General features: G+C 39.0%; 1 protein-coding gene across 4 annotated transcripts in view; it reads right to left on the bottom strand.

Moving 5' to 3' along the window:
* The window catches only part of LOC131137578 (low-density lipoprotein receptor-related protein 1-like), a 97,022-nt gene that overhangs the window by 4,376 nt on the left and 64,841 nt on the right, over positions 1-27,805 (bottom strand). For all 4 annotated transcript variants that reach the window (XM_058085693.1, XM_058085694.1, XM_058085695.1 and 1 more), the window contains 35 exons: positions 27,657-27,779; positions 27,401-27,517; positions 27,190-27,318; positions 26,981-27,106; positions 26,774-26,914; positions 25,547-25,734; positions 24,164-24,347; positions 23,997-24,082; positions 23,789-23,908; positions 22,680-22,867; positions 22,398-22,603; positions 22,000-22,188; positions 20,893-21,041; positions 20,684-20,777; positions 20,477-20,593; positions 14,283-14,402; positions 14,083-14,205; positions 13,877-14,002; positions 13,661-13,777; positions 7,755-7,861; positions 7,525-7,657; positions 7,315-7,437; positions 6,423-6,545; positions 6,207-6,344; positions 5,972-6,109; positions 4,412-4,531; positions 3,970-4,253; positions 3,675-3,853; positions 3,500-3,606; positions 3,315-3,434; positions 3,003-3,179; positions 1,622-1,762; positions 1,357-1,530; positions 1,113-1,274; positions 862-1,033 (listed from right to left, as the gene is read on the bottom strand). In XM_058085693.1, coding sequence (XP_057941676.1) covers positions 862-1,033; positions 1,113-1,274; positions 1,357-1,530; positions 1,622-1,762; positions 3,003-3,179; positions 3,315-3,434; positions 3,500-3,606; positions 3,675-3,853; positions 3,970-4,253; positions 4,412-4,531; positions 5,972-6,109; positions 6,207-6,344; positions 6,423-6,545; positions 7,315-7,437; positions 7,525-7,657; positions 7,755-7,861; positions 13,661-13,777; positions 13,877-14,002; positions 14,083-14,205; positions 14,283-14,402; positions 20,477-20,593; positions 20,684-20,777; positions 20,893-21,041; positions 22,000-22,188; positions 22,398-22,603; positions 22,680-22,867; positions 23,789-23,908; positions 23,997-24,082; positions 24,164-24,347; positions 25,547-25,734; positions 26,774-26,914; positions 26,981-27,106; positions 27,190-27,318; positions 27,401-27,517; positions 27,657-27,779 — 5,041 coding nt within the window. The remainder of the gene's footprint in view (positions 1-861; positions 1,034-1,112; positions 1,275-1,356; positions 1,531-1,621; positions 1,763-3,002; positions 3,180-3,314; positions 3,435-3,499; positions 3,607-3,674; positions 3,854-3,969; positions 4,254-4,411; positions 4,532-5,971; positions 6,110-6,206; positions 6,345-6,422; positions 6,546-7,314; positions 7,438-7,524; positions 7,658-7,754; positions 7,862-13,660; positions 13,778-13,876; positions 14,003-14,082; positions 14,206-14,282; positions 14,403-20,476; positions 20,594-20,683; positions 20,778-20,892; positions 21,042-21,999; positions 22,189-22,397; positions 22,604-22,679; positions 22,868-23,788; positions 23,909-23,996; positions 24,083-24,163; positions 24,348-25,546; positions 25,735-26,773; positions 26,915-26,980; positions 27,107-27,189; positions 27,319-27,400; positions 27,518-27,656; positions 27,780-27,805) is intronic.

Genomic DNA, 27,805 nt, shown 5'->3' with positions numbered 1-27,805 from the left:
CATATATTACGTGTGGAGTTCCCCAGGGGTCAACACCGGGACCAAAACTGTTCAACTTGTACATCAATGATATGTACAATGATATTAAAATTAAAATTTAAAATTTTAATTTTAATTTTAATTTTAATTTTAATTTTAATTTTAAATTTAAATTTAAATTTAAATTTAAATTTAAATTTAAATTTAAATTTAAATTAATTTTAATTTTAATTTTAATTTTAATTTTAATTTTAATTTTAATTAAATTTAAATTTTTATTAGGATAAAAATAAAAATAAAAATAAATAATTATATTAGGAAAGCAGGAAGTGAACAAATGTAACAGTTAGTGATTGTAAAAGTAAAATTTAATTTTAAAATTTAATTTTAAAATTAAATTTTTATTAAAATTTTTATTAAAATTAAAATTAAAATTAAATTTAAAATTAAATTTAAAATTAAATTTAAAATTAAATTTAAAATTAAATTTTAATTTTAATTTTAATTTTAATTTAAAATTTAAATTTTTATTAGGATAAAAATAAAAATAAAATAAAAAAAAATAATAATTATATTAGGAAAGCAGGAAGTGAACAAATGTTAGTGATTGTAAAAGTACCAGATGGAGGGGTAGGATTTAATAAGCTTTGCTTCTTCCTACTCCTTTTGGACATGTGGAACTGGGAACTGATTATGGGATGCACTCAATTGGAATCTGATGCATGTTCAAATGAAGTAAAACCATTACCATTACTGTCAAATAATGACAGCTGGTATGACCCTGACCCAGTTGGACCCCCAACCCCGCCCCATTGGCGCCGCCACTGACATTTAACAAATATTTCCCCTTATTTACTTTAACTGACTCCGGCGTGTGTTTACCTGCAGGACACGTCCCCCGAGGACGAGGTCAAACATCGCCCAGTTCCACAGAACAGACATTTGTCCAGCTCACACTGGTGTCCGATGTACTGGTTGGAGCAGCGACACAGCTTGGTGCCGTTGGAGGTTTGCAAGCACGTTCCGTCGTTCTGACAGAAGCCTTCACATTTACCTGCAGGAGAAGGAGTGCTCATGTTATCGTTATGATTATTATCGATACGGTACAGTCGCAGACCAGTATATTCACGTACTGTACTGGCACTGGTCTCCCTGGTACTCGGTCGGGCAGCTGCACGTGGGTTGGTTACCGGCGTTGACCGAGCAGTTCCCTCCATTGTGGCAGTAGTCCTGACAAGTGTGACGGTTGCAGTTGGGTCCCGTGAAGCCTTTGGGGCATCGGCACGTCGGAGCGCCTGGGACAAAAATTTCCGACGTCAAATTGAGATGTTCACGGTTCGATTCCTGTCCTGGCGATAACGAGGATGAGAGTCTCGCCTGTATGGGATGCGGTGCAGGTGCCGCCGTTCTTGCAGTAATCCCGGCACTGGTTGATCTCGCATCTTTCTCCGGTGTAACTGGGCTGGCAGCGACACTTGGCCACCTGACGGGCGTTCAGGAAGCAGCTCCCTCCGTTCTGACACTGAATATCACAGGCGCCCGAAGGGGGCGCTGCGGAGGCGGAGACACGCCCACATTACGGAGGTGAAAATGTAAAAAAAAAAAAAAAAACGTGTGTGTGTGTGTGTGGACGCAGACTTACAGAACGGCGACTGGGTGGGGCTCGACCTCTCCACACAGGTGCCGTTGTCCGCCACGTAGTTGTTGGGGCAGGTACACACCGGTCCACTTGGACTGAGCAGACAGAGCCACTCGCATTTCTTTCGGTCACACGGATTGGTCACTGAGGCGGCGAGACACAAGCGGTGAGAACATTGTTCAACTTTCAACGGGACAAAAAATTTTAAAAATGTTAAAAACTAAACATTTTTTTTACAAAAATTAAATAAATAAAAATAAATTTGCTAAATACAAGGATGAAGAGTCTTGAACCAGTCATGATGTGCTATATATATCACTATATTGACACGCACTATGGTACCCATTATGGCATTGGATGCTCATATCACCAAGTACTTTGGTACGGGACAAAAAAATAAATTTTTTTTTAAAAATGTTAAAAACAAAAAAAAAATTAACAAAAATTAATAAAATAAATAAATAAATAAAATAAATTAATAAATACAAGGATGAAGAGTCTTGAACCAGTCATGATGTGCTATATATATCACTATATTGACACTTACTATGGTACCCATTATGGCATTGGATGGTCATATCACATCGTACTTTGGTATGGGACAAAAAATAAAAAAAAATTAAAAAATGTTAAAAACTACAAAAAAATTAACAAAAATTAAATAAATAAATAAATAAATAAAAATAAATTTGCTAAATACAAGGATGAAGAGTCTTGAACCAGTCATGATGTGCTATATATATATATATATATATCACTATATTGACGGTTACTATGGTACACATTATGGCATTGGATGCTCATATCACCGAGTACTTTGGTACGGGACAAAAAATATATATATTTTTTAAAAATGTTAAAAACAAAAGAAATTAACAAAAATTAATAAAATAAATTAATAAATAAAATAAATTTGCTAAATACAAGCATGAAGAATCTTGAACCAGTCATGATGTGCTATATATATCACTATATTGACACTTACTATGGTACACATTATGGCATTGGATGCTCATATCACAGAGTACTTCGGTACGAGGTACATTATTTAAAAACAAAAAAAAAAAACTTAAAATGTATATTCTAATATCCTAATTTTTATTAGGATAAAAATAAAAATCAAAAATTAAAAAATAAAAAAATTAAATTATATTAGGAAAGCAGGAAGTGAACAAATGTAACAGTTAGTGATTGTAAAAGTACCAGATGGAGGGGTAGGATTTAATAAGCTTTGCTTCTTCCTACTCCTTTTGGACATGTGGAACTGGGAACTGATTATGGGATGCACTCAATTGGAATCTGATGCATGTTCAAATGAAATTAAACCATTACCATTACCATTACCATTACCATTACCATTACCATTATGAAATTTGACACTCACTTTCTGGCTGCTTGTATCGGTGGTACAGGACGATGTCGGTCGCGTGGTTGATGCCTGTGGTGAGATTCTCCGTGGTGCCTTTTCCAAACTTGCTGACCCGGAAAACAACGTTATTGACTAACGTGACTCCGTATATGTAATCCTCAAAAATATCGATGCTAAATGGATGGGCCAGATCTGCAAAAGAATAAACGTTTTTACTCAAGCGTCAAAATACATATTTGATACATGTTATATTTATAATTCAACACCCCAGCTATGATTAGGAAATTTTTTAATATGTCAGAAATAATAAACAATAAATAACTCAACTGTTTTTGATGCCAGAGACAGCAATGACAGGATCGGAGCCGTCCAGTCGAACACTTCCAATGACTGACAGCTTTGCATCCGCCCAGTAAAGTCGCTCGTTGAAGTAGTCCACTGCCAAACCTGCAGAAAGATCAAATATTGCAATATACAGCGGAGATAGTTACTTAATAATCAATAAACCCGACCCGTTGGCCACTGAATGTTCTCATGGACCAGAGTCTGCCTCAGTGTTCCATCCATGGCAGCGGTCTCAATTTTGGGATGGTTGCCCCAGTCTGCCCAGTACATGGTGCTGGAACAGAAATATGTACATACTTTAAATATCTTACAAAAACAAAGATGTGGCTGTGGAGAACGTACCCTCTCTGTGGATCCACGACGATAGCGTAAGGCTCGTCTATCATGCCCGATATGAGGGTCTTGCAGTGCTGACCCGACATCTGAGCCACTTCAATGACATCTCGACCAGAGTCGGTCCAGTATAGATTACCGGCCACCCAGTCCACGGCTATACCACGAGGCATCTTCAGCTCTTTAATCTGAATCACGTCACAATTTCATATTCATTTGCATGAATTGCGCAATCTCGGGTATGGCATGTATGGCAAGAATGCTATGCTAACCAAGGTTCCGGTGTACTCATAAAGAGTCGTACCTGCAGGTTGGTGACACCGCCTGCGCTTTGTCTTCGGTTACGGTGGGAATTGGATGACGACGACAACGTAGACTGTCCAGGAAGTTCGTAAGAGGAGATACGGCCCGTGTGCCAGTTGGTCCAGAAGATGCGGTTGGTCTTGACGTGCAGGTCCATCGCATCGATGCGCACGCTGGCGTCCCCCTGGAAGGTTTGCTCGTAGCGCCAGTTGGGCATGCCGGGATCCAGGCTGCGGATTTCGTTGTCGTCGGCGATGTAGAGAACCTGCTGACTGCTGTTCATGTCTGCAAGAGGAAAAGAGGGATCGTTTTTAATTCAGGGGTCGAGGAGCAGCCCACCACCACAGCTTCAAAAGATCTGATTGCCTCAGGAAACTGAAGTGATCTGTACCCCTCGACAGAAAGGGCATAAAAGCTCAAGATAAAAGGAGGCGGGTCCTCACTGTCGGCTTTGCAGGTGTCGTTGATCCTGGTGAAGTACTTATGGCAGCTGCATTTGTAGGATCCCTTGGTGTTGTTGCAGATATGGGAGCACACGGAAAACTGCAGGCACTCATTCTTGTCTGGGGAAAAGCACATCGAAAAACGACCAAGTCAAATAATGGATGACAAATAGTATAAAAACTTGTACATCAATGATATCTCCAAAGTTACAAAACACTTAAAGCTGGTATTATTTGTTTTTTTGTTCTGGAGGGAGTACAGACCAAATCATTAGAAAGGTCAGAGAAGAAATTGTCACACTAAAAACTGCTTTGATGATAATAATAGATTGTCATTGAACTTAAGTAAAACTAAAATCATGCTGTTTGCTAACAGCAGAAAGGACACATACCAGTAAATACAAATAGACGGTGTAGACATTGAAAGGGTGAAGGAAAATACATTTCTACTTCGTACTTCGGTACGTGATTAAAATTATTTATATAAATTATTTTAATTTTAATTTTAATTTTAATTTTATATCCAATTTTTTTATTAGGATAAAAATTAAAATAAAAAAAACAAAAAAAAAAACAAAACTTAAATTATATTAGGAAAGCAGGAAGTGAACAAATGTAACAGTTACTGACTGTAAAAGTAGGATAGGATTTAATAAGCTTTGCTTCTTCCTACTCCTGGAAATATGGTGGAAATATGGGCTAATAACTACAAAAGCAATCTTCACTCGCTAAATGCACTGCAAAAAAGGGCCAGTAAGGATAATTCATAATGCCGCCAACAGAGAACATATTAACTCCTTCTTTCTAAAAATCACAAATACTTCAACTTGCTGATATAGTTCATCTTCAAACAGCTAAAAGAGTCTTGAACCAGTTATGATGTGCTATATATATCACTATATTGACACTTACTATGGTACACATTATGGCATTGGATGCTCATATCACCGAGTACTTCGGTACGTGATTAAAATTAAAATTATTTATATAAATTATTTTTTAATTTTAATTTTATATTCTAATATCCTAATTTTTATTAGGATAAAAATTTTAATAAAAAAAACAAAAAAAAAACAGGAAAATACATTTCTGAGGATCATAGGGTCATATCACCTCGTACTTCGGTACATGATTAAAATTAAAATTATTTATATAAATAATTTTAATTTTAATTTTAATTTTAATTTTAATTTTAATTTTAATTTTAATTTTAATTTTAATTTTAATTTTAATTTTAATTTTAATTTTAATTTTAATTAAAATAAAAAAAAATAAATTTAAATAAAATTAAATTAATTTAAAAAAAAACCCAAAACTTCAATTATATTAGGAAAGCAGGAAGTGAACAAATGTAACAGTTACTGATTGTAAAAGTACCAGATGGAGGGGTAGGATTTAATAAGCTTTGCTTCTTCCTACTCCTGGAAATATGGTGGAAATATGGGCTAATAACTATAAAAAGCAATCTTCACTCGCTAAATGTACTGCAAAAAAGGCCAGTAAGGATAATTCATAATGCCGCCCACAGAGAACATAATAAAAGTGTCTGTGTGTGTTTACCTCCACATGTGCGTTGTCCTGTTTTGTGGAAGCCGGGTTTACAAGAGCAGAAGGCGTCGGTCCCGTTGGTGACACAGTGGGCCTCGTCGCCGTCACCGCAGTGTGTCCTGTTATTCCTGCAGTCGTTTAGTTTGGTTTCTGAAACGGACACAGCATCTCCATTCAAATCTAAAAGAGTACTAGTACTAGCAGTGTAGTACAAATCTGTCCCAAATACTTGTACTCATAAAGTAACCTGTCTTGCAGTTGATCTCGTCCGATCCGTAGTCCTCGCAGTCATTAAAGACGTTACATCGTAAAGTGGCGCTGATGCATTTTCCGTTAGCGCACAAGAACTGGTCCTTCTCGCAGGTAGGAACAGCCGGGGGGGTCTCTGTGGGAATAAAACAGCGCACGTCAGCGGGTCCGCAAAGTGTGGGTACGTTCCCTTCAAATTGACCGAGCTACTTACGACAATTGAGCTCATCGGATTTGTCACCGCAGTGATTGATGCCGTCACACCTCTTGGACACTTGCAGACACACGCGGTCGTTCTGACAACGAAATGCTCGGGTGGGGGGACACTGGAACTTCCCTGTGCGTCAAATATGTCACCATACCAGAAACCAGTTAACACTTAGTCCAGAACTCTGCGGCACGGCTTTTAACAGGAACCAAAAAGGGGGGGCACATCACCCCAATTTTGGTTTCCCTGCATTGGTTGCCTGTTAGATTTAAGATTTTATTGTTTGTTTTTAAAGGCGTTGAATGGGCGGCCCCTAAATACATCTCGGACCTCATCTAAGTTTACTGTCCAGCGGGGTCACTGAGGTCCGAGGGCCAGGTCCAAGTTGTGGTGCCCAAGATGAGACTTAAGACCAGGGGGGACCGAGGATTTTCTGTGGTTGGCCCCAAACTATGGAACTCTCCTCTCCCAAATAAAAAAAGGCCACCAACATCGAAAGCTTCTTTTATTTTTAAATTTTTTTTAATTTAATTTTTTTTTTTTTTTTTAATTTTAAAAATTTCAAATTTTAATTGGTTTTATTTTTTTTATACTTTTATTGCTTTGCTTCTTGTTTTTAATATTTTAATATCTATTTTACTATTTTATTTTTTATTTGATTTTTGAGTTTTGGATTAAATTCAATTTGTACCTTTATTGTATTTTATTTTTTACTTTTCATTTTACTAGTCTGTGCAGCACTTTGGAAGTACTTTGGAAGTTATAAAAACTGTATAAAATGTGCTATATAAATAAAGTGGATTGGATTGGAGAAACCATCATACAAACAATTATGTCCGTCTTCGCTATTTGGTGCCCAACCGATCCATGAGAGCGCGATTGACGCAACGGCACTTACGGCACTCTTCCGGATTCTCATCGGAGTTATCCCCACAGTCATCCTCCCCGTCACACTTCCAGGCCAGAGGTTTGCACAGAGTGTTGTTACACTGAAACTCATCCACAGGACAGTGGCGGCCAACTGAAAGAACAAGAAGTACATTTCATAGAACGAGAGGAGAGACATCGAATATCAGAAACAAGATGATTTATAAGAATGATAACTTACCAGCGGTGTGGCAGTTCTCCTCATCACTGCCATCCATGCAGTCCGGGTCAGCGTCGCACCTCCAGCGAATGGGAATACAGTGTCCGTTCTTACACTGGAACTGGTCATTGTCGCACTTGAGGGCGCAGCCGTGCTGCGGGGGGGGGGGAGTCATATTAAGGTCATATTAAAGTCATATTTCATTTTCATGAAGAAATACACGACACACGAGAGCTGAAGAGTTTCCGCACCTCGTCGGAACCGTCGGCGCAGTCGTGGTCTCCGTCGCACTTCCACCTCCCGGCGATGCAGCGGCCGTTCGTGCAGGCGAACTCGCTTTCGGAACACTGCCGAGGAACTGTGTGGAAAGATGACGCTCTTGTTGGTGGCAAGCTACTTCTTCATTTCGTATTTTAGTACAGACATATGATAGGATCTCTGGAATTCTGCATGCGCAGGTCATAAAATTAGGTACACCTGCACAACTTATGAAGATATGATGGTGAATTCTGCTTTTACACAGATAATAATGCTCAGATTTGATTTACATGTCTTATACGTGTTACATGCATACATTTTCGATGCTGTTTATCGTCTTAAAGCGGACGAATTATGCTCATGGCCCTTTGTATTGAGTTCTGGACTCCTATAGAGCAGCTACACACAATAACCAGAACTAGAACCTTCTAGTTCTTCCAGAATCCGCACCTATTCAGCTGTGTGTTTTAATGTGCATTAGAAGCAAGTTGAAAAAAACTGAAAAAACCGACATACTAACCCCTTACGTTTTTTGTCAAAAATTGACGCCCTAAAATTTAGGCATTTTATGCCATTTTTGGGTGCTCCTGGGGCTCCTGTTGAGTGTGAGGTTTCTCCTGTTTTTTTTTTAACCCGAAAAGTGCATTAGAAGCAAGTTAAAAAAAAACTGAAAAAAAAAACGACATACTAACCCCTTACGTTTTTTGTCAAAAATTGACGCCCTAAAATTTAGGCATTTTATGCCATTTTTGGGTGCTCCTGGGGCCCCTGTTGAGTGTGTGTGAGGTTTCTCCTGTTTTTTTTAACCCGAAAAGTGCATTAGAAGCAAGTTAAAAAAAAACTGAAAAAAAAACGACATACTAACCCCTTACGTTTTTTGTCAGAAATTGACGCCCTAAAATTTTGGCATTTTATGCCATTTTTGGGTGCTCCTGGGGCCCTGTTGAGTGTGTGTGAGGTTTTGCTTTTTTTTTTTTTACCCGAAAAGTGCATTAGAAGCAAGTTAAAAAAAAAACTGAAAAAAAAACCGACATACTAACCCCTTACGTTTTTTGTCAAAAATTGACGCCCTAAAATTTTGGCATTTTATGCCATTTTTGGGTGCTCCTGGGGCCCTGTTGAGTGTGTGTGAGGTTTTGCTTTTTTTTTTTTTACCCGAAAAGTGCATTAGAAGCAAGTTAAAAAAAAAACTGAAAAAAAAACCGACATACTAACCCCTTACGTTTTTTGTCAAAAATTGACGCCCTAAAATTTTGGCATTTTATGCCATTTTTGGGTGCTCCTGGGGCCCCTGTTGAGTGTGAGGTTTCTCCTGTTTTTTTTTTTAACCCGAAAAGTGCATTAGAAGCAAGTTAAAAAAAACTGGAAAAAAAAAAAAAACGACATACTAACCCCTTACGTTTTTTGTCAAAAATTGACGCCCTAAAATTTTGGCATTTTATGCCATTTTTGGGTGCTCCTGGGGCCCCTGTTGAGTGTGTGTGAGGTTTCTTGTGTTTTTTTAACCAGAAAAGTGCATTAGAAGCAAGTTAAAAAAAACTGAAAAAAAAAAACGACATACTAACCCCTTACGTTTTTTGTCAAAAATTGACGCCCTAAAATTTAGGCATTTTATGCCATTTTTGGGTGCTCCTGGGGCCCCTGTTGAGTGTGTGTGAGGTTTCTCCTGTTTATTTTTAACCCGAAAAGTGCATTAGAAGCAAGTTAAAAAAAAACTGGAAAAAAAACCCGACATACTAACCCCTTACGTTTTTTGTCAAAAATTGACGCCATAAAATTTTGGCATTTTATGCCATTTTTGGGTGCTCCTGGGGCCCTGTTGAGTGTGTGTGAGGTTTTGCTTTTTTTTTTTTTTACCCGAAAAGTGCATTAGAAGCAAGTTAAAAAAAAACTGAAAAAAAAACGACATACTAACCCCTTACGTTTTTTGTCAGAAATTGACGCCCTAAAATTTTGGCATTTTATGCCATTTTTGGGTGCTCCTGGGGCCCTGTTGAGTGTGTGTGAGGTTTTGCTTTTTTTTTTTTACCCGAAAAGTGCATTAGAAGCAAGTTAAAAAAAAACTGAAAAAAAAAAAAAACGACATACTAACCCCTTACGTTTTTTGTCAAAAATTGACGCCCTAAAATTTTGGCAATTTATGCCATTTTTGGGTGCTCCTGGGGCCCCTGTTGAGTGTGAGGTTTCTCCTGGTTTTTTTTTTTAACCCGAAAAGTGCATTAGAAGCAAGTTAAAAAAAACTGGAAAAAAAAAACGACATACTAACCCCTTACGTTTTTTGTCAAAAATTGACGCCCTAAAATTTTGGCATTTTATGCCATTTTTGGGTGCTCCTGGGGCCCCTGTTGAGTGTGTGTGAGGTTTCCAGTGTTTTTTTCACCAGAAAAGTACATCAGAAGCAAGTTGAATAAAACTGAAAAAAACGACATACTAACCCCTTACGTTTTTTGTCAAAAATTGACACCCTAAAATTTTGGCATTTTATGCTATTTTTGGGTGCTCCTGGCGCCCCTGTTGAGTGTGTGTGAGGTTTCTCCTGTTTTTTTTAACCCGAAAAGTGCATTAGAAGCAAGTTTAAAAAAAACTGAAAAAATACCCGACATACTAACCCCTTACGTTTTTTGTCAAAAATTGACGCCCTAAAATTTTGGCATTTTATGCCATTTTTGGGGGCTCCTGGGGCCCCTGTTGAGTGTGTGTGAGGTTTCTTGTGTTTTTTTAACCAGAAAAGTGCATTAGAAGCAAGTTAAAAAAAACTGAAAAAAAAAAAACCGACATACTAACCCCTTACGTTTTTTGTCAAAAATTGACGCCCTAAAATTTTGGCATTTTATGCCATTTTTGGGTGCTCCTGGGGTCCCTGTTGAGTGTGTGTGAGGTTTCGCATTTTTTTTTTACCCGAAAAGTGCATTAGAAGCAAGTTAAAAAAAAACTGAAAAAAAACGACATACTAACCCCTTACGTTTTTTGTCAAAAATTGACGCCCTAAAATTTTGGCATTTTATGCCATTTTTGGGTGCTCCTGGGGCCCCTGTTGAGTGTGAGGTTTCTCCTGTTTTTTTTTTACCCGAAAAGTGCATAAGAAGCAAGTTAAAAAAAAACTGAAAAAAAAAACGACATACTAACCCCTTACGTTTTTTGTCAGAAATTGGCGCCCTAAAATTTTGGCATTTTATGCCATTTTTGGGTGCTCCTGGGGCCCCTGTTGAGTGTGTGTGAGGTTTTGCTTGTTTTTTTTTTTTTTACCCGAAAAGTGCATAAGAAGCAAGTTAAAAAAAAACTGAAAAAAAAAACGACATACTAACCCCTTACGTTTTTTGTCAGAAATTGGCGCCCTAAAATTTTGGCATTTTATGCCATTTTTGGGTGCTCCTGGGGCCCCTGTTGAGTGTGTGTGAGGTTTCCAGTGTTTTTTTCACCAGAAAAGTGCATTAGAAGCAAGTTGAATAAAACTGAAAAAAACGACATACTAACCCCTTACGTTTTTTGTCAGAAATTGACGCCCTAAAATGTTGGCATTTTATGCTATTTTTGGGTGCTCCTGGCGCCCCTGTTGAGTGTGTGTGAGGTTTCTCCTGTTTTTTTTAACCCGAAATGTGCATTAGAAGCAAGTTAAAAAAAACAGAAAAAAAAAACGACATACTAACCCCTTACGTTTTTTGTCAAAAATTGACACCCTAAAATTTTGGCATTTTATGCCATTTTTGGGTGCTCCTGGGGCCCTGTTGAGTGTGTGTGAGGTTTCTTGTGTTTTTTTTTACCCGAAAAGTGCATTAGAAGCAAGTTAAAAAAAACTGAAAAAAAAACGACATACTAACCCCTTACGTTTTTTGTCAGAAATTGACGCCCTAAAATTTTGGCATTTTATGCCATTTTTGGGTGCTCCTGGGGCCCCTGTTGAGTGTGTGTGAGGTTTCACATTTTTTTTTTACCCAAAAAGTGCATTAGAAGCAAGTTAAAAAAAACTGAAAAAAAAAAACGACATACTAACCCCTTACGTTTTTTGTCAAAAATTGACGACCTAAAATTTCGGCATTTTATGCCATTTTTGGGTGCTCCTGGGGCCCCTGTTGAGTGTGTGTGAGGTTTTGCTTGTTTTTTTTTTTTTACCCGAAAAGTGCATTAGAAGCAAGCTAAAAAAAACCCAGAAAAAACGACATACTAACCCCTTACGTTTTTTGTCAAAAATTGACGCCCTAAAATTTGGGCATTTTATGCCATTTTTGGGTGCTCCTGGGGCCCCTGTTGAGTGTGTGTGAGGTTTCGCATTTTTTTTTTTACCCGAAAAGTGCATTAGAAGCAAGTTAAAAAAAAACTGAAAAAAAAAACCACATACTAACCCCTTACGTTTTTTGTCAAAAATTGACGCCCTAAAATTTTGGCATTTTATGCCATTTTTGGGTGCTCCTGGGGCCCCTGTTGAGTGTGTGTGAGGTTTCTCCTGTTTTTTTTTAACCCGAAAAGTGCATTAGAAGCAAGTTAAAAAAAAACGGAAAAAAAAACGACATACTAACCCCTTACGTTTTTTGTCAGAAATTGACGCCCTAAAATTTTGGCATTTTATGCCATTTTTGGGTGCTCCTGGGGCCCCTGTTGAGTGTGTGTGAGGTTTTGCCTGTTTTTTTTTTTACCCGAAAAGTGCATTAGAAGCAAGCTAAAAAAAAAACAGAAAAAACGACATACTAACCCCTTACGTTTTTTTGTCAAAAATTGACGCCCAAAAATTTTGGCATTTTATGCCAGTGTGAAATGCCCTTAAAATCCATTTTCTTTTCCAGGAACCCCAACCACTTTTGTGCTTGATGGTGGCGTCTTTAGGAATTGGAAAAAAATGTGGCATTTCCTGCTTGCTGGCAACGTAAATAGAAGAAGGAGAGCTTGGGAAAGGGGCTTATAGCCATGCCCGTATAAGGAAGTCCACTCCTCTGTGACATCACAAAGGGGGCAGTTTTACCACGCCTTCTGAAACCGAGTGTTCAAACTTCTTTCAGTGTTCACTTCCAAATGCGTAAAACCTCATTAAGTGAAACTTAGGCATGGTTTAACACGAAAATACAACATTCTAACTACATTTATAGGCCAGAAAAGGGAGAAAAGCATAACAGGTCCCCTTTAAAGTTATCTTTATTCTTTTGTTGTTTTGTCTTATGTAAGATTCTGTGATTATATGTGGGAAAAAAAATCACTTTTTGAATTGGTAACTGCTCTGGCGTGGAGAAGGGGTAGGATTTAATAAGCTTTGCTTCTTGCTGCTCCTTTTTAGACACGTGTAGTAATGAGGTGTTGTGTATGTATATACTATGTATGTGTGTATATACGTATATGTATGTATATATGTGTGTACGGATGTACTATATGTATGAATATGTGCATGTATGCTGCATGTATATACGTATATATATGTGTAGTATATAAATAGATATTGTAAGCGTATTGTATTGTAAGTGTATATGTGAGAAACATTGGTGTAACATAGTATGCATGTCTGAAATAAATGAAGAAGAAGAAGATCTTTCCAATCATAAGTCACTTGAATAAACACAATGTTGAATGAATACTACTAAAACTGAGCATGATTATTTTTGTACAGTGCATGTCATGTACTGTGCAACACTTGTACTTTATGTCATGTCAGAACGGACACAAAATGAGTGGATTTCCATGACAGCGACCTGACATGACAAGTAAATAGTAGAATGTTTGACACATGAAAGTGGAGGAAACTCACCTCTAGGTCATGCCAACACGAGAGTATGAAATGAAACAGACACGACATGAGGTGAAATGCATCAGCAATGGAAGGGAAGCAATGAATGTTTTGGACATAGTAAACACGTTAGCACACGTTAGCACACACACGTTAGAGCGTTAGTGAGAGTAGACAAGAACAAACACGAACCACACTTGTCTTCATCCGAGTTGTCGCCGCAGTCATTGTCGTAGTCGCACTGCCAGCGGCCCGGCACGCATCGGTTGTTTTTGCATCTGAACTGGTAAGGCTCGCACGTCCTCTCGGCTGCACACGACGGACACGTTGCAGTTCGATTAATTCATAAATTCAGAATAACTCACTTTGCTGAGTTATTCACAAATGAATCTGGAGGGGACATCTCACCGCACTCCTCCTTTGGTTCATCAGATGCATCGCCACAGTCGTCTTCCCCGTCGCATTTCCAGCGAGCCGGAATGCAGCGTCCGGAGTCTTTGCAGCGGAACTCATCCACACCGCAGGTCATCTGGGCTGCAAGTGAAAGCATTTATTGGATTTATTTATTGATTAGTAATCAAACACACGTGACATCTTGTTACGGAAACGCTTACTGCAGTTGGTGGGTTCATCCGATCCGTCCACGCAGTCGTTATCGCGGTCGCAGACCCAAACGCGAGGGATGCAGCGTTTGGTGATGGCGCACTGAAACTGGGTGGGCGCACACGTGACCTCCGCTGCCGCGACAAAGCGAGGAATGTTTTATTATCAAACCCACTGAACGAGCGGAATGAAAGAAGTGGGAAACACTCACGGCAGTCCTTCTCGTCCTCCCCCTCGCCGCAGTTGTCTTGGCCGTTACAACGAAAGATTCCCGGGATGCAGCGACTCGGGTGCGAACATTTGAACTGGCTGGGCAGGCACACGTGAATATCTGCAGCGGAGTTACCATTGGAAAAAAAATCAGTTGAACGGAGCAAAACATCCAAAATAAGCAGATTAATCAGCGGGCATTAGAAGCAAGTTGAAAAAAACTGAAAAAAACGACATACTAACCCCTTACGTTTTTTTGTCAAAAATTGACGCCCTAAAATTTTGGCATTTTATGCCATTTTTGGGTGCTCCTGGGGCCCCTGTTGAGTGTGTGTGAGGTTTCGCATTTTTTTTACCCAAAAAGTGCATTAGAAGCAAGTAAAAAAAAACGGAAAAAAAAAACCGACATACTAACCCCTTACGTTTTTTGTCAAAAATTGATGCCCTAAAATTTTGGCATTTTATGCCATTTTTGGGTGCTCCTGGGGCCCCTGTTGAGTGTGTGTGAGGTTTCTCCTGTTTTATTTTAACCCGAAAAGTGCATTAGAAGCAAGTTAAAAAAAAACTGAAAAAAAACCCGACATACTAACCCCTTACGTTTTTTGTCAAAAATTGACACCCTAAAATTTTGGCATTTTATGCCATTTTTGGGTGCTCCTGGGGCCCTGTTGAGTGTGTGTGAGGTTTTGCCTGTTTTTTTTTTTACCCGAAAAGTGCATTAGAAGCAAGCTAAAAAAAACAGAAAAAACGACATACTAACCCCTTACGTTTTTTGTCAAAAATTGACGCCCTAAAATTTTGGCATTTTATGCCATTTTTGGGTGCTCCTGGGGCCCTGTTGAGTGTGTGTGAGGTTTTGCCTGTTTTTTTTTTACCCGAAAAGTGCATTAGAAGCAAGCTAAAAAAAACAGAAAAAACGACATACTAACCCCTTACGTTTTTTGTCAAAAATTGACGCCCTAAAATTTTGGCATTTTATGCCATTTTTAGGTGCTCCTGGGGCCCCTGTTGAGTGTGTGTGAGGTTTCGCATTTTTTTTACCCAAAAAGTGCATTAGAAGCAAGTAAAAAAAAACTGAAAAAAAAAAAACGACATACTAACCCCTTACGTTTTTTGTCAAAAATTGATGCCCTAAAATTTTGGCATTTTATGCCATTTTTGGGTGCTCCTGGGGCCCCTGTTGAGTGTGTGTGAGGTTTCTCCTGTTTTTTTTTAACCCGAAAAGTGCATTAGAAGCAAGTTAAAAAAAAACTGAAAAAAAAACCGACATACTAACCCCTTACGTTTTTTGTCAAAAATTGACACCCTAAAATTTTGGCATTTTATGCCATTTTTGGGTGCTCCTGGGGCCCTGTTGAGTGTGTGTGAGGTTTTGCCTGTTTTTTTTTTTACCCGAAAAGTGCATTAGAAGCAAGCTAAAAAAAACAGAAAAAACGACATACTAACCCCTTACGTTTTTTGTCAAAAATTGACGCCCTAAAATTTTGGCATTTTATGCAATTTTTGGGTGCTCCTGGGGCCCCTGTTGAGTGTGAGGTTTCTCCTGTTTTTTTTTTAACCCGAAAAGTGCATTAGAAGCAAGTTAAAAAAAAACTGAAAAAAAAAAAAAAACGACATACTAACCCCTTACGTTTTTTGTCAAAAATTGACGCCCTAAAATTTTGGCATTTTATGCCATTTTTGGGTGCTCCTGGGGCCCCTGTTGAGTGTGTGTGAGGTTTCGCATTTTTTTTACCCAAAAAGTGCATTAGAAGCAAGTAAAAAAAAACTGAAAAAAAAAAACGACATACTAACCCCTTACGTTTTTTGTCAAAAATTGATGCCCTAAAATTTTGGCATTTTATGCCATTTTTGGGTGCTCCTGGGGCCCCTGTTGAGTGTGAGGTTTCTCCTGTTTTTTTTTTAACCCGAAAAGTGCATTAGAAGCAAGTTAAAAAAAACTGAAAAAAAAAACGACATACTAACCCCTTACGTTTTTTTGTCAAAAATTGACGCCCTAAAATTTTGGCATTTTATGCCATTTTTGGGTGCTCCTGGGGCCCCTGTTGAGTGTGTGTGAGGTTTCTCCTGTTTTTTTTTTAACCCGAAAAGTGCATTAGAAGCAAGTTAAAAAAAAACTGAAAAAAAAAACCGACATACTAACCCCTTACGTTTTTTGTCAAAAATTGACACCCTAAAATTTTGGCATTTTATGCAATTTTTGGGTGCTCCTGGGGCCCCTGTTGAGTGTGAGGTTTCTCCTGTTTTTTTTTTTAACCCGAAAAGTGCATTAGAAGCAAGTAAAAAAAAAACTGAAAAAAAAAAAACGACATACTAACCCCTTACGTTTTTTGTCAAAAATTGACGCCCTAAAATTTTGGCATTTTATGCCATTTTTGGGTGCTCCTGGGGCCCCTGTTGAGTGTGTGTGAGGTTTTGCTTTTTTTTTTTTTTTTACCCGAAAAGTGCATTAGAAGCAAGTTAAAAAAAACTGAAAAAAAAAACGACATACTAACCCCTTACGTTTTTTGTCAAAAATTGACGCCCTAAAATTTTGGCAATTTATGCCATTTTTGGGTGCTCCTGGGGCCCCTGTTGAGTGTGTGTGAGGTTTCTCCTGTTTTTTTTTAACCCGAAAAGTGCATTAGAAGAAAGTTAAAAAAAAACTGAAAAAAAACCCGACATACTAACCCCTTACGTTTTTTGTCAAAAATTGACGCCCTAAAATTTTGGCATTTTATGCCATTTTTGGGTGCTCCTGGGGCCCTGTTGAGTGTGTGTGAGGTTTTGCCTGTTTTTTTTTTTACCCGAAAAGTGCATTAGAAGCAAGCTAAAAAAAACAGAAAAAACGACATACTAACCCCTTACGTTTTTTGTCAAAAATTGACGCCCTAAAATTTTGGCAATTTATGCCATTTTTGGGTGCTCCTGGGGCCCCTGTTGAGTGTGAGGTTTCTCCTTTTTTTTTTAACCCGAAAAGTGCATTAGAAGCAAGTAAAAAAAAAACTGAAAAAAAAAACGACATACTAACCCCTTACGTTTTTTGTCAAAAATTGACGCCCTAAAATTTTGGCATTTTATGCCATTTTTGGGTGCTCCTGGGGCCCCTGTTGAGTGTGAGGTTTCTCCTGTTTTTTTTTTAACCCGAAAAGTGCATTAGAAGCAAGCTAAAAAAACCAGAAAAAACGACATACTAACCTCTTACGTTTTTTGTCAAAAATTGACGCCCTAAAATTTTGGCAATTTATGCCATTTTTGGGTGCTCCTGGGGCCCCTGTTGAGTGTGAGGTTTCTCCTGTTTTTTTTTAACCCGAAAAGTGCATTAGAAGCAAGTTAAAAAAAACTGAAAAAAAAACCGACATACTAACCCCTTACGTTTTTTGTCAAAAATTGACGCCCTAAAATTTTGGCATTTTATGCCATTTTTGGGTGCTCCTGGGGCCCCTGTTGAGTGTGTGTGAGGTTTCGCATTTTTTTTACCCAAAAAGTGCATTAGAAGCAAGTAAAAAAAAACTGAAAAAAAAAAAACGACATACTAACCCCTTACGTTTTTTGTCAAAAATTGATGCCCTAAAATTTTGGCATTTTATGCCATTTTTGGGTGCTCCTGGGGCCCCTGTTGAGTGTGTGTGAGGTTTCTCCTGTTTTTTTTTAACCCGAAAAGTGCATTAGAAGCAAGTTAAAAAAAAACTGAAAAAAAAACCGACATACTAACCCCTTACGTTTTTTGTCAAAAATTGACACCCTAAAATTTTGGCATTTTATGCCATTTTTGGGTGCTCCTGGGGCCCTGTTGAGTGTGTGTGAGGTTTTGCCTGTTTTTTTTTTTTACCCGAAAAGTGCATTAGAAGCAAGCTAAAAAAAACAGAAAAAACGACATACTAACCCCTTACGTTTTTTGTCAAAAATTGACGCCCTAAAATTTTGGCATTTTATGCAATTTTTGGGTGCTCCTGGGGCCCCTGTTGAGTGTGAGGTTTCTCCTGTTTTTTTTTTAACCCGAAAAGTGCATTAGAAGCAAGTTAAAAAAAAACTGAAAAAAAAAAAAAACGACATACTAACCCCTTACGTTTTTTGTCAAAAATTGACGCCCTAAAATTTTGGCATTTTATGCCATTTTTGGGTGCTCCTGGGGCCCCTGTTGAGTGTGTGTGAGGTTTCGCATTTTTTTTACCCAAAAAGTGCATTAGAAGCAAGTAAAAAAAAACTGAAAAAAAAAAACGACATACTAACCCCTTACGTTTTTTGTCAAAAATTGATGCCCTAAAATTTTGGCATTTTATGCCATTTTTGGGTGCTCCTGGGGCCCCTGTTGAGTGTGAGGTTTCTCCTGTTTTTTTTTTAACCCGAAAAGTGCATTAGAAGCAAGTTAAAAAAAACTGAAAAAAAAAACGACATACTAACCCCTTACGTTTTTTGTCAAAAATTGACGCCCTAAAATTTTGGCATTTTATGCCATTTTTGGGTGCTCCTGGGGCCCCTGTTGAGTGTGTGTGAGGTTTCGCATTTTTTTTACCCAAAAAGTGCATTAGAAGCAAGTAAAAAAAAACTGAAAAAAAAAAACGACATACTAACCCCTTACGTTTTTTGTCAAAAATTGATGCCCTAAAATTTTGGCATTTTATGCCATTTTTGGGTGCTCCTGGGGCCCCTGTTGAGTGTGAGGTTTCTCCTGTTTTTTTTTTTAACCCGAAAAGTGCATTAGAAGCAAGTTAAAAAAAACTGAAAAAAAAAACGACATACTAACCCCTTACGTTTTTTTGTCAAAAATTGACGCCCTAAAATTTTGGCATTTTATGCCATTTTTGGGTGCTCCTGGGGCCCCTGTTGAGTGTGTGTGAGGTTTCGCATTTTTTTTACCCAAAAAGTGCATTAGAAGCAAGTAAAAAAAAACTGAAAAAAAAACGACATACTAACCCCTTACGTTTTTTGTCAAAAATTGATGCCCTAAAATTTTGGCATTTTATGCCATTTTTGGGTGCTCCTGGGGCCCCTGTTGAGTGTGTGTGAGGTTTCTCCTGTTTTTTTTTAACCCGAAAAGTGCATTAGAAGAAAGTTAAAAAAAAACTGAAAAAAAAACCGACATACTAACCCCTTACGTTTTTTGTCAAAAATTGACGCCCTAAAATTTTGGCATTTTATGCCATTTTTGGGTGCTCCTGGGGCCCTGTTGAGTGTGTGTGAGGTTTTGCCTGTTTTTTTTTTTACCCGAAAAGTGCATTAGAAGCAAGCTAAAAAAAATAGAAAAAACGACATACTAACCCCTTACGTTTTTTGTCAAAAATTGACGCCCTAAAATTTTGGCAATTTATGCCATTTTTGGGTGCTCCTGGGGCCCCTGTTGAGTGTGAGGTTTCTCCTGTTTTTTTTTAACCCGAAAAGTGCATTAGAAGCAAGTAAAAAAAAAACTGAAAAAAAAACCGACATGCTAACCCCTTACGTTTTTTGTCAAAAATTGACGCCCTAAAATTTTGGCATTTTATGCCATTTTTGGGTGCTCCTGGGGCCTCTGTTGAGTGTGTGTGAGGTTTTGCTTTTTTTTTTTTTTTACCCGAAAAGTGCATTAGAAGCAAGTTGAAAAAAACTGAAAAAAAAACGACATACTAACCCCTTACGTTTTTTGTCAAAAATTGACGCCCTAAAATTTTGGCATTTTATGCAATTTTTGGGTGCTCCTGGGGCCCCTGTTGAGTGTGAGGTTTCTCCTGTTTTTTTTTAACCCGAAAAGTGCATTAGAAGCAAGTAAAAGAAAAACTGTAAAAAAAAAAAACGACATACTAACCCCTTACGTTTTTTGTCATTAATCACGATTAATCAGCATTTGCAACTATGTCTGAAGTATGCTAATTTTGACTGGATTTTAATCAAATCAATTGGCGTCTCCTCCATCTCCTCCATCCAACCTGGTCTTCTTCATCTGTCTCACACCAACTACCCTCATGTCCTCCTTCACGACATCCATAAACCTCCTCTTTGGTCTACTCAATATATTCACTATATCTCCTCCGGACATGTCCCAAACATCCAACTGACTTTATCTCCAAGGCTGCTAACATGTAATGTCCATCTCATGTACTCCTTCCTGATCCTATCCATCCTGGTCACTCCCACCGTGAACCTCAGCATCTTCATCTCTGCTACCTGCAGTTCTGCTTCCCGTCTTTTCCTTAATTATGCATAAAGATGAATGGTAAATGAAAAGAATAAGAGCTGTACCGCAGTTGGCCTCGTCTGAATTGTCCTGGCAGTCGTTGTCTCCATCACATATGTAAGCGGGGTTGGTGCAGATGCCCGTGCCACACTGGAACTGGCCCGGTCTGCACTTGAATTCAGCTGGCAAACACACACACACACAAAAAAAAAAGTGAATTGTTATCTGAACTTAATGCTTCAAAATTAAAATACTTCAAAATTGGAACTCACGACAATCCGAGGGCTCGTCTGAGCGATCGCCGCAATCGTCCTCCGTGTCGCATTTCCACCAGAAAGGAATGCATTTATCATTCTTGCAGACGAACTGAAATAAGTGGAATAAATATTGTACATTATTTTAATTCTCACGCAACACCTCACGCAACACCTCCACCCTCCACGTCCCCACGACATGAAGGATGCTTGCACAGCTTGATCACCTGGCTAGCTGTGCAGTTGGACATGCACGTGCGCTGGTCGCTGGCCAGGTAGAAGTTGGTGGGGCAGGCACATTTGTAGCCCCCTCCGGGGGAGAGGAGGCACAGGTTACTGCAGCCTCCATTGTTTGTCTGGCATGGGTGGTTACGCACTGGACAAGGAGGAAATAGCAAAGTAAAAACACTAATAATACAAACATATACGTGGTAATGGTAATGGTAATGGTAATGGTAATGGTTTTATTTCATTTGAACATGCATCAGATTCCAATTGAGTGCATCCCATAATCAGTTCCCAGTTCCACATGTCCAAAAGGAGTAGGAAGAAGCAAAGCTTATTAAATCCTACCCCTCCATCTGGTACTTTTACAATCAGTAACTGTTACATTTGTTCACTTCCTGCTTTCCTAATATAATTTATTATTTTTTTATTATTAAAATTTTTTTTTTTTCATTATTATTATTATTTTAATTTTTTTTGGTATAGATTAGATTCCAATTGAGTGCATCCCATAATCAGTTCCCAGTTCCACATGTCCAAAAGGAGTAGGAAGAAGCAAAGCTTATTAAATCCTACCCCTCCATCTGGTACTTTTACAATCAGTAACTGTTACATTTGTTCACTTCCTGCTTTCCTAATATAATTTATGTTTTTATTATTATTAAAAAAATGTTTCATTATTATTATTATTATTTTGGTATAGATTAGATTCCAATTGAGTGCATCCCATAATCAGTTCCCAGTTCCACATGTCCAAAAGGAGTAGGAAGAAGCAAAGCTTATTAAATCCTACCCCTCATTTTACATTTGTTCACTTCCTGCTTTCCTAATATAATTTAAGTTTTTTTTAAAAAAAATTTTTAATTTTTAAAATTTTTTATTATTATTATTTTTTAATTATTATTTTGGTATAGATCAGATTATAATTGAGTGCATCACATAATCAGCAAAGCTTATTAAATCCTACAATCAGTAACTGTTACATTTGTTCACTTCCTGCTTTCCATAATACAGTTTAAGGTTGTTTTTTTTGTTGTTTTTTTTAATAATGTACCTCGTACCAACGTACGAGGTGATACGTTACATAATTACCGTAGAATTTCACTTACCCTCAGGTTGGCGATAGGGGTGATAAATGTGGATGTCCATGGGCCGATGCAGGGTGCTGATCAGGGTGGTCTTGTTAGTACCAAGAGTCTTGTGAGCTCTGTTGATGGACTTTGTCTCCCAGTCTGTCCAGTAGATGTACTCTTCAAAGAGAGTCATGGCGAAGATGTGTGGGATGTCTTGGCCGAGAACTGTCGAACGAAGACGAAAAAAACAAAAATACAAATCAGAATTTGTTCGGGAACCCGATAATCCGACAAACACTGAGACGCCCATTAACACTGCAACGTGTCGGATTCAAGTGACGTAATACTGCATGCACCTGATTAGCTTTTATGCTACCATATACTTGGCATCTCACTATGGCCTTTATTCACGCCCGAAAGACGGATGCCCCCACCTGTGTGCCTGCTGGTGCCATCCAGACTGGCAAACTCAATGTAATCCTCTCGGGCGTCCGCCCAGTATATGCGGTCATTGATGAAGTCCAAGGTCAGACCATTAGGCCATGTGATCTTGTCTTGAACGAGGACGCTCCTATTGGTGCCGTCCATGCCGATCCGTCCAATATGGGGGTTGTCTCCCCAGTCAGACCAGTACAGGTACCTAGACGACAAAGTACAATGCATCACAAATGCACATTTGTTTTCATCTACGACCATTACCGGTCATCAGTTCACACCCGTAGCGCACATCCACGGCCACAGCGCGAGGTTCTCTCAGCCCGCTGTTGACCAGCACGGTGCGGTAGGCGCCGTTGAGCTTGGACACTTCAATGGTGTCCCTGCCTTTGTCGCACCAATACAGGTTCCCGCCGACCCAGTCCACGGCAACGCCATCGGGGTTACTCAGCGAGGTGCGGTGCAACACCTGGGGAGTCGAAAAGGAGGTAAATATCGTATTGTTTACATCAGGGGTGCTCACACTTTTTCAGCATGCGAGCTACTTTTAAAATGAGCGAGTCAAAATGATCTACCCACTACAAAAATGCAAAACATCTATTTATTTTCAAATGTATTGAGGATTATTTGTACGTACAATGTATGTTGATGTACCTTACATAACCAAATGAGCCAATATTGCAAAACACACATAATTAACTATTAACATTTTTTGTAATTACCTGAGTTTACTTTGATGACTTGCACTGAATTGAACCAGCCAGGGATGCATAGTCCGGACAGTAGCTGCTGATAGCCAGCCTCAAGCACACTTCCAAATGTTTATCAGTCATGGATAATATCCGTATCATAATATCCGTATAATATTCCATATCCGTATGGAAGTGATATGTTTTTTGCCTTTTTACTTGGTCCAGTTTTTGCCTTTTTACTTGGTCCAGCTCCTTCACTCATTTTAGTGACCATAAACTTTAGCGAGGGCTTTAAAATCTCGCAATTCGCCGACTAGCTTAGCACTTTGCATCGTTGTTTACGCATGAGCGGTGACCTAAAGGTCAAAATTCAGTTGTCATCTGACTGGTTGTCCTGTATGTCAATCAAGTAACGGGGATGGATGATAGGCTGACATCGTAAGTTCTGCTGCACTTAGAGACGTTGTTTGATTTGATTGGTCGCCCGAAGGGCAACATTCAGTTGTCATCTGAATGGCTGCCCTGTATGTCAATCAAGTGACGGCATTGATGCGAGGATGATATTTTTTTAATGTCACGCCGCGATCGACCAGCGATCGACCAGTACCACCTCCGCGATCGACCGGTAGCTCGCGATCGACTTAATGAGCACCCCTGGTTTACATCTTATTATTATTATTTTTTATCGCTCAGCTGACCTCCATGTTGCTGCCGTTCATTCGCATGCGTCGGATCATGCTGCCCTGGGTGGTGACGTCGGTCCAGTAGATGGTCTGCTCTGCATAGTGGAAGTCCAGCGCTACGGCGTTGTTGAGACCCTGAAATCCAGAATTCAGAACGGTGTTTGAAGGCGTGCGTAGACAAAGAGAGAGATCGAACAATAACCTCTCCATTCGCGGTCATCACCTGCTTTATAAGAGTGTAGTTGGAACCATCCAGGTTGAGCTTCCGCAGGTAATAACGATTAGCAAAGATCAAGTAGGGCTCTTCCTCTGCAGACAAAACACCAAGACTTTATGAGCCATCATCAGACCCCACAATCATACTGAAATATTATATTTGTACATTTGTACCTGACGTGGATTTACATATGGTGGGGTCATTGGGGCTGACTTCAAAGCCATCCACGCACAGACAATGGAAGCTTCCGTGTGTGTTGATGCAACGTTGAGAACAAGGGTAGGTGGTGGTGCACTCATCCACATCCACGCACGTCTTCCCGTCCCGTTTCAGCTGGTAACCGGGATGGCACCTGCACTGGATGCACCAATGGCAAAGAGACGTCAACATCTTGGGAGATAAACATCACGGTTTAACGAGTCACATATGTACCGAGCGCTTGGTAATTGAGATATGGAACAGTAAACAAACTATTAACTGCAGCGAATGACTCAAGCTTTGGAACGAGAGGGAGGGGGGACGAGGGGGGGGTACTCTCTAATGAGTTTCCAAAGACGCTCTAACCACAGCCTTGCTAATACAAACATGAGAGTTCACGCACAGTTCAAGCTGTTCTAAGACACACCTCCTATTTCGAGGAGGAGAGCCAAAACAAGTTTTCGTCTTACGTAAGACGCGCATGCCTGAGGTCGGCAGTTCTTCTACTTTTGAGCCCCCAACCCCCACACTTCTCTGTCCGGTCAAGGTCAATGTTTGTTTGGACCGACTTTTAAAAAAAACACAAACACTGAAAAATACATTTATAAGAAATCACAATGTGCTTCAGTTTCAGGACTAATAGATCCACTTTACAGCCATAATTGGTGCTGATATGGAAATCTCCAACGCACTGCACAATAAAAAGTATGAAATATTACTAAAAAGAACGATATGGTATACGGCGGGTGGTCGGGAAATGGGTCAAAAGATATTTAAGCGATTGAGTGAAGTAATTTCACATTGGTCAGCTTTCTCCCAAATGTCTTGGCATTGCTTGTGGGGTCCCTCAGGGGTCAGTATTGGGCCCGAAATTGTTTAATTTATATATTAATTATATTTTTTAACATTTCTCAGTTGGTAAAGTCTATTCTGTTTGCAGACGATATAAATATATTTTACAGTCATGACTTTTTGTATGATCGTATTCACATTGTAAATAATAAACTAAGTTAAAAATGATCTTCACGTTATGTAATATTCGGAAATTATAAATGGAAAAAAATGGCATTCAAATTGAAAATGTTGCTGGAATATTTTTTTTAGGATTAAGTTGGAAAACATATATTAAGCATTTATCAAATAAAATTATCAATAGAGTTAAACATGCGGTCCATAACATAACTTATTGTTCCCTAATTCTTCCTGTCAGGTTACAAAAGTAATGTGAAGACGATTGTATTATTTATTTCCTTCCTTAAGTCTATTGTGGAATTGATTGTGTTATTCCCGTTATTCCCGTAAATATTCTGTTGTTTGTTTTGCTGGAAGTAAATGTTCAAATGAGTGACCGGACCGACCTTGTAGCCAACCTTGAGGTCATCACAGAGCTGAGAACATCCACTCAGTTTACTGTTGAGGCATTCGTTGATGAAGCAGTTGAGTTCATCCGAGCCGTCGCCGCAGTCGTCGTTGCGGTCGCACAGCAGAGTGTCGTTCAAACAGTTGCCGTTGCGGCACATGAAGGCCGACTCGTTACACGACCTCTCTGAAATCACGAACAAATGACATGATAAGGTCATGATAAGCCATGATAAGTCATGATGAAAATGAGCATTAAAAGACAGCGTGTGGTTCCCATAGAACGACATAGAAATTGTATTTCAATATGTTTTCACTAACACAGCCATCATTCATGAATTCATTGTTTAAACTATCAAGTTATTATGTCATTGTACGGTCATATCACCTCGTACTTCGGTACGAGGTACATTATTAAAAAAAAAAAAAAAAAAAAAACTTAAACTGTATTATGGAAAGCAGGAAGTGAACAAATGTAACAGTTAGTGATTGTAAAAGTACCAGATGGAGGGGTAGGATTTAATAAGCTTTGCTTCTTCCTACTCCTTTTGGACATGTGGAACTGGGAACTGATTATGGGATGCACTCAGTTGTAATCTGATCCATATCAAAATAAAAATAATAATAAAAATAAAAAATAAAAAAAAAAAAATTAAAAAAATTAAACTGTATTATGGAAAGCAGGAAGTGAACAAATGTAACAGTTACTGATTGTAAAAGTACCAGATGGAGGGGTAGGATTTAATAAGCTTTGCTTCTTCCTACTCCTTTTGGACATGTGGAACTGGGAACTGATGATTATGGGATGCACTCAGTTGTAATCTGATCCATACCAAAATAAAAATAAAAAATAAAATTAAAAAAATAATAATAAAAATTAAAAAAATAATTTAAAAAAATTAAAAAAATAATTAAAAAAATTAGAAAAAAACTTAAATTATATTAGGAAAGCAGGAAGTGAACAAATGTAACAATTACTGATTGTAAAAGTACCAGATGGAGGAGTAGGATTTAATAAGCTTTGCTTCTTCCTACTCCTTTTGGACATGTGGAACTGGGAACTGATTATGGGATGCACTCAATTGGAATCTGATGCATGTTCAAATAAAATAAAACCATTACCATTACCATTACCATTACCATTACCATTACCATTACCATTACCATTACCAAGTATTATGTTTTCCAGTGGACTACCATTCCTTGACCGTGTAGACAACCCTAACCTGTGTCGGTGCATCGTGGGTTCTTGGGAGCTTCATCGGAGCGATCCTGACAGTCAAACTCTCCATCACATTCCCATTTCTTCTGGTTGAGGCATCGGCCGTTGGCACAGCGGAACTCATCTGGAGCACAGGTCGGATATTCTGCAAAAGGATAAGCAAAGTAACTTTACTACTCATCTCTACTCAGTTGTCGGATGATTCTCTCACCGCATTCCGGAGACTCGTCCGAGCCATCGGCGCAGTCGATGTCATGATCACATACGAAGTGTTTGGGAATACATTGTCTGTTCTGGCACATGAACTCATTGTCGTCGCAAGTGTTGTTGGTATACACTGAGAGTGGAAAAAAAGCACAAAGACTAAGCGAGCCGATCCAAGATCATGAAGACTAACATCCGATGTGTATCTCAGCTCACAGCATCCAGCCTTGACACTCTCGTCGGCTCCGTCGGGACAATCCTTGTCTCCGTCGCACTTCCAGCGCTGCGGCACACACATATGAGAGCCCGGACATTGGAAGGCCTCCGGACTGCAGGTTTTAGATTCTGTGATGTCGGTCGGGAATGTTACATGATGTTACAAGCGTACACATTCAGAGATGAAAAGCTGTGGAGTTTTTTCGCTTACTGCAGTTCTCATCCTCATCTGATCCGTCACCGCAGTCGTCGGAACCATCGCAGACCCAATGGCTGGAAATGCAGCGGTGGTTCCCACATTCAAACTGGACGGAGGTACAAAATTTGTCTGCAAAGGACAACAAAGTGCTTATTGAAGACAACGGGAACCATGCCATGACAGTGATAATTGCATCTCCGTGGACATTGAACATGAATGAAAAGTATACATGACCTCACAGTGCAGTAGAAATAAACATGGGACTGACCACAGTGTGTTTCGTCAGCTCCGTTCTCACAGTCATCCTCCTTATCGCAAGTCCAACTCATGGGGATACAACGACCACTTGGGCAAGCGAAGAAGTTCACCGGACATTTAAGCTTGCGTTTATCTGCAAAACCATGACGAGTTAACGGT

The sequence above is a fragment of the Doryrhamphus excisus genome, chromosome 10 (assembly GCF_030265055.1).
Source record: "Doryrhamphus excisus isolate RoL2022-K1 chromosome 10, RoL_Dexc_1.0, whole genome shotgun sequence".
NCBI lineage: Eukaryota > Metazoa > Chordata > Actinopteri > Syngnathiformes > Syngnathidae > Doryrhamphus > Doryrhamphus excisus.
This window is presented reverse-complemented; position numbering and strand designations above follow the sequence as displayed.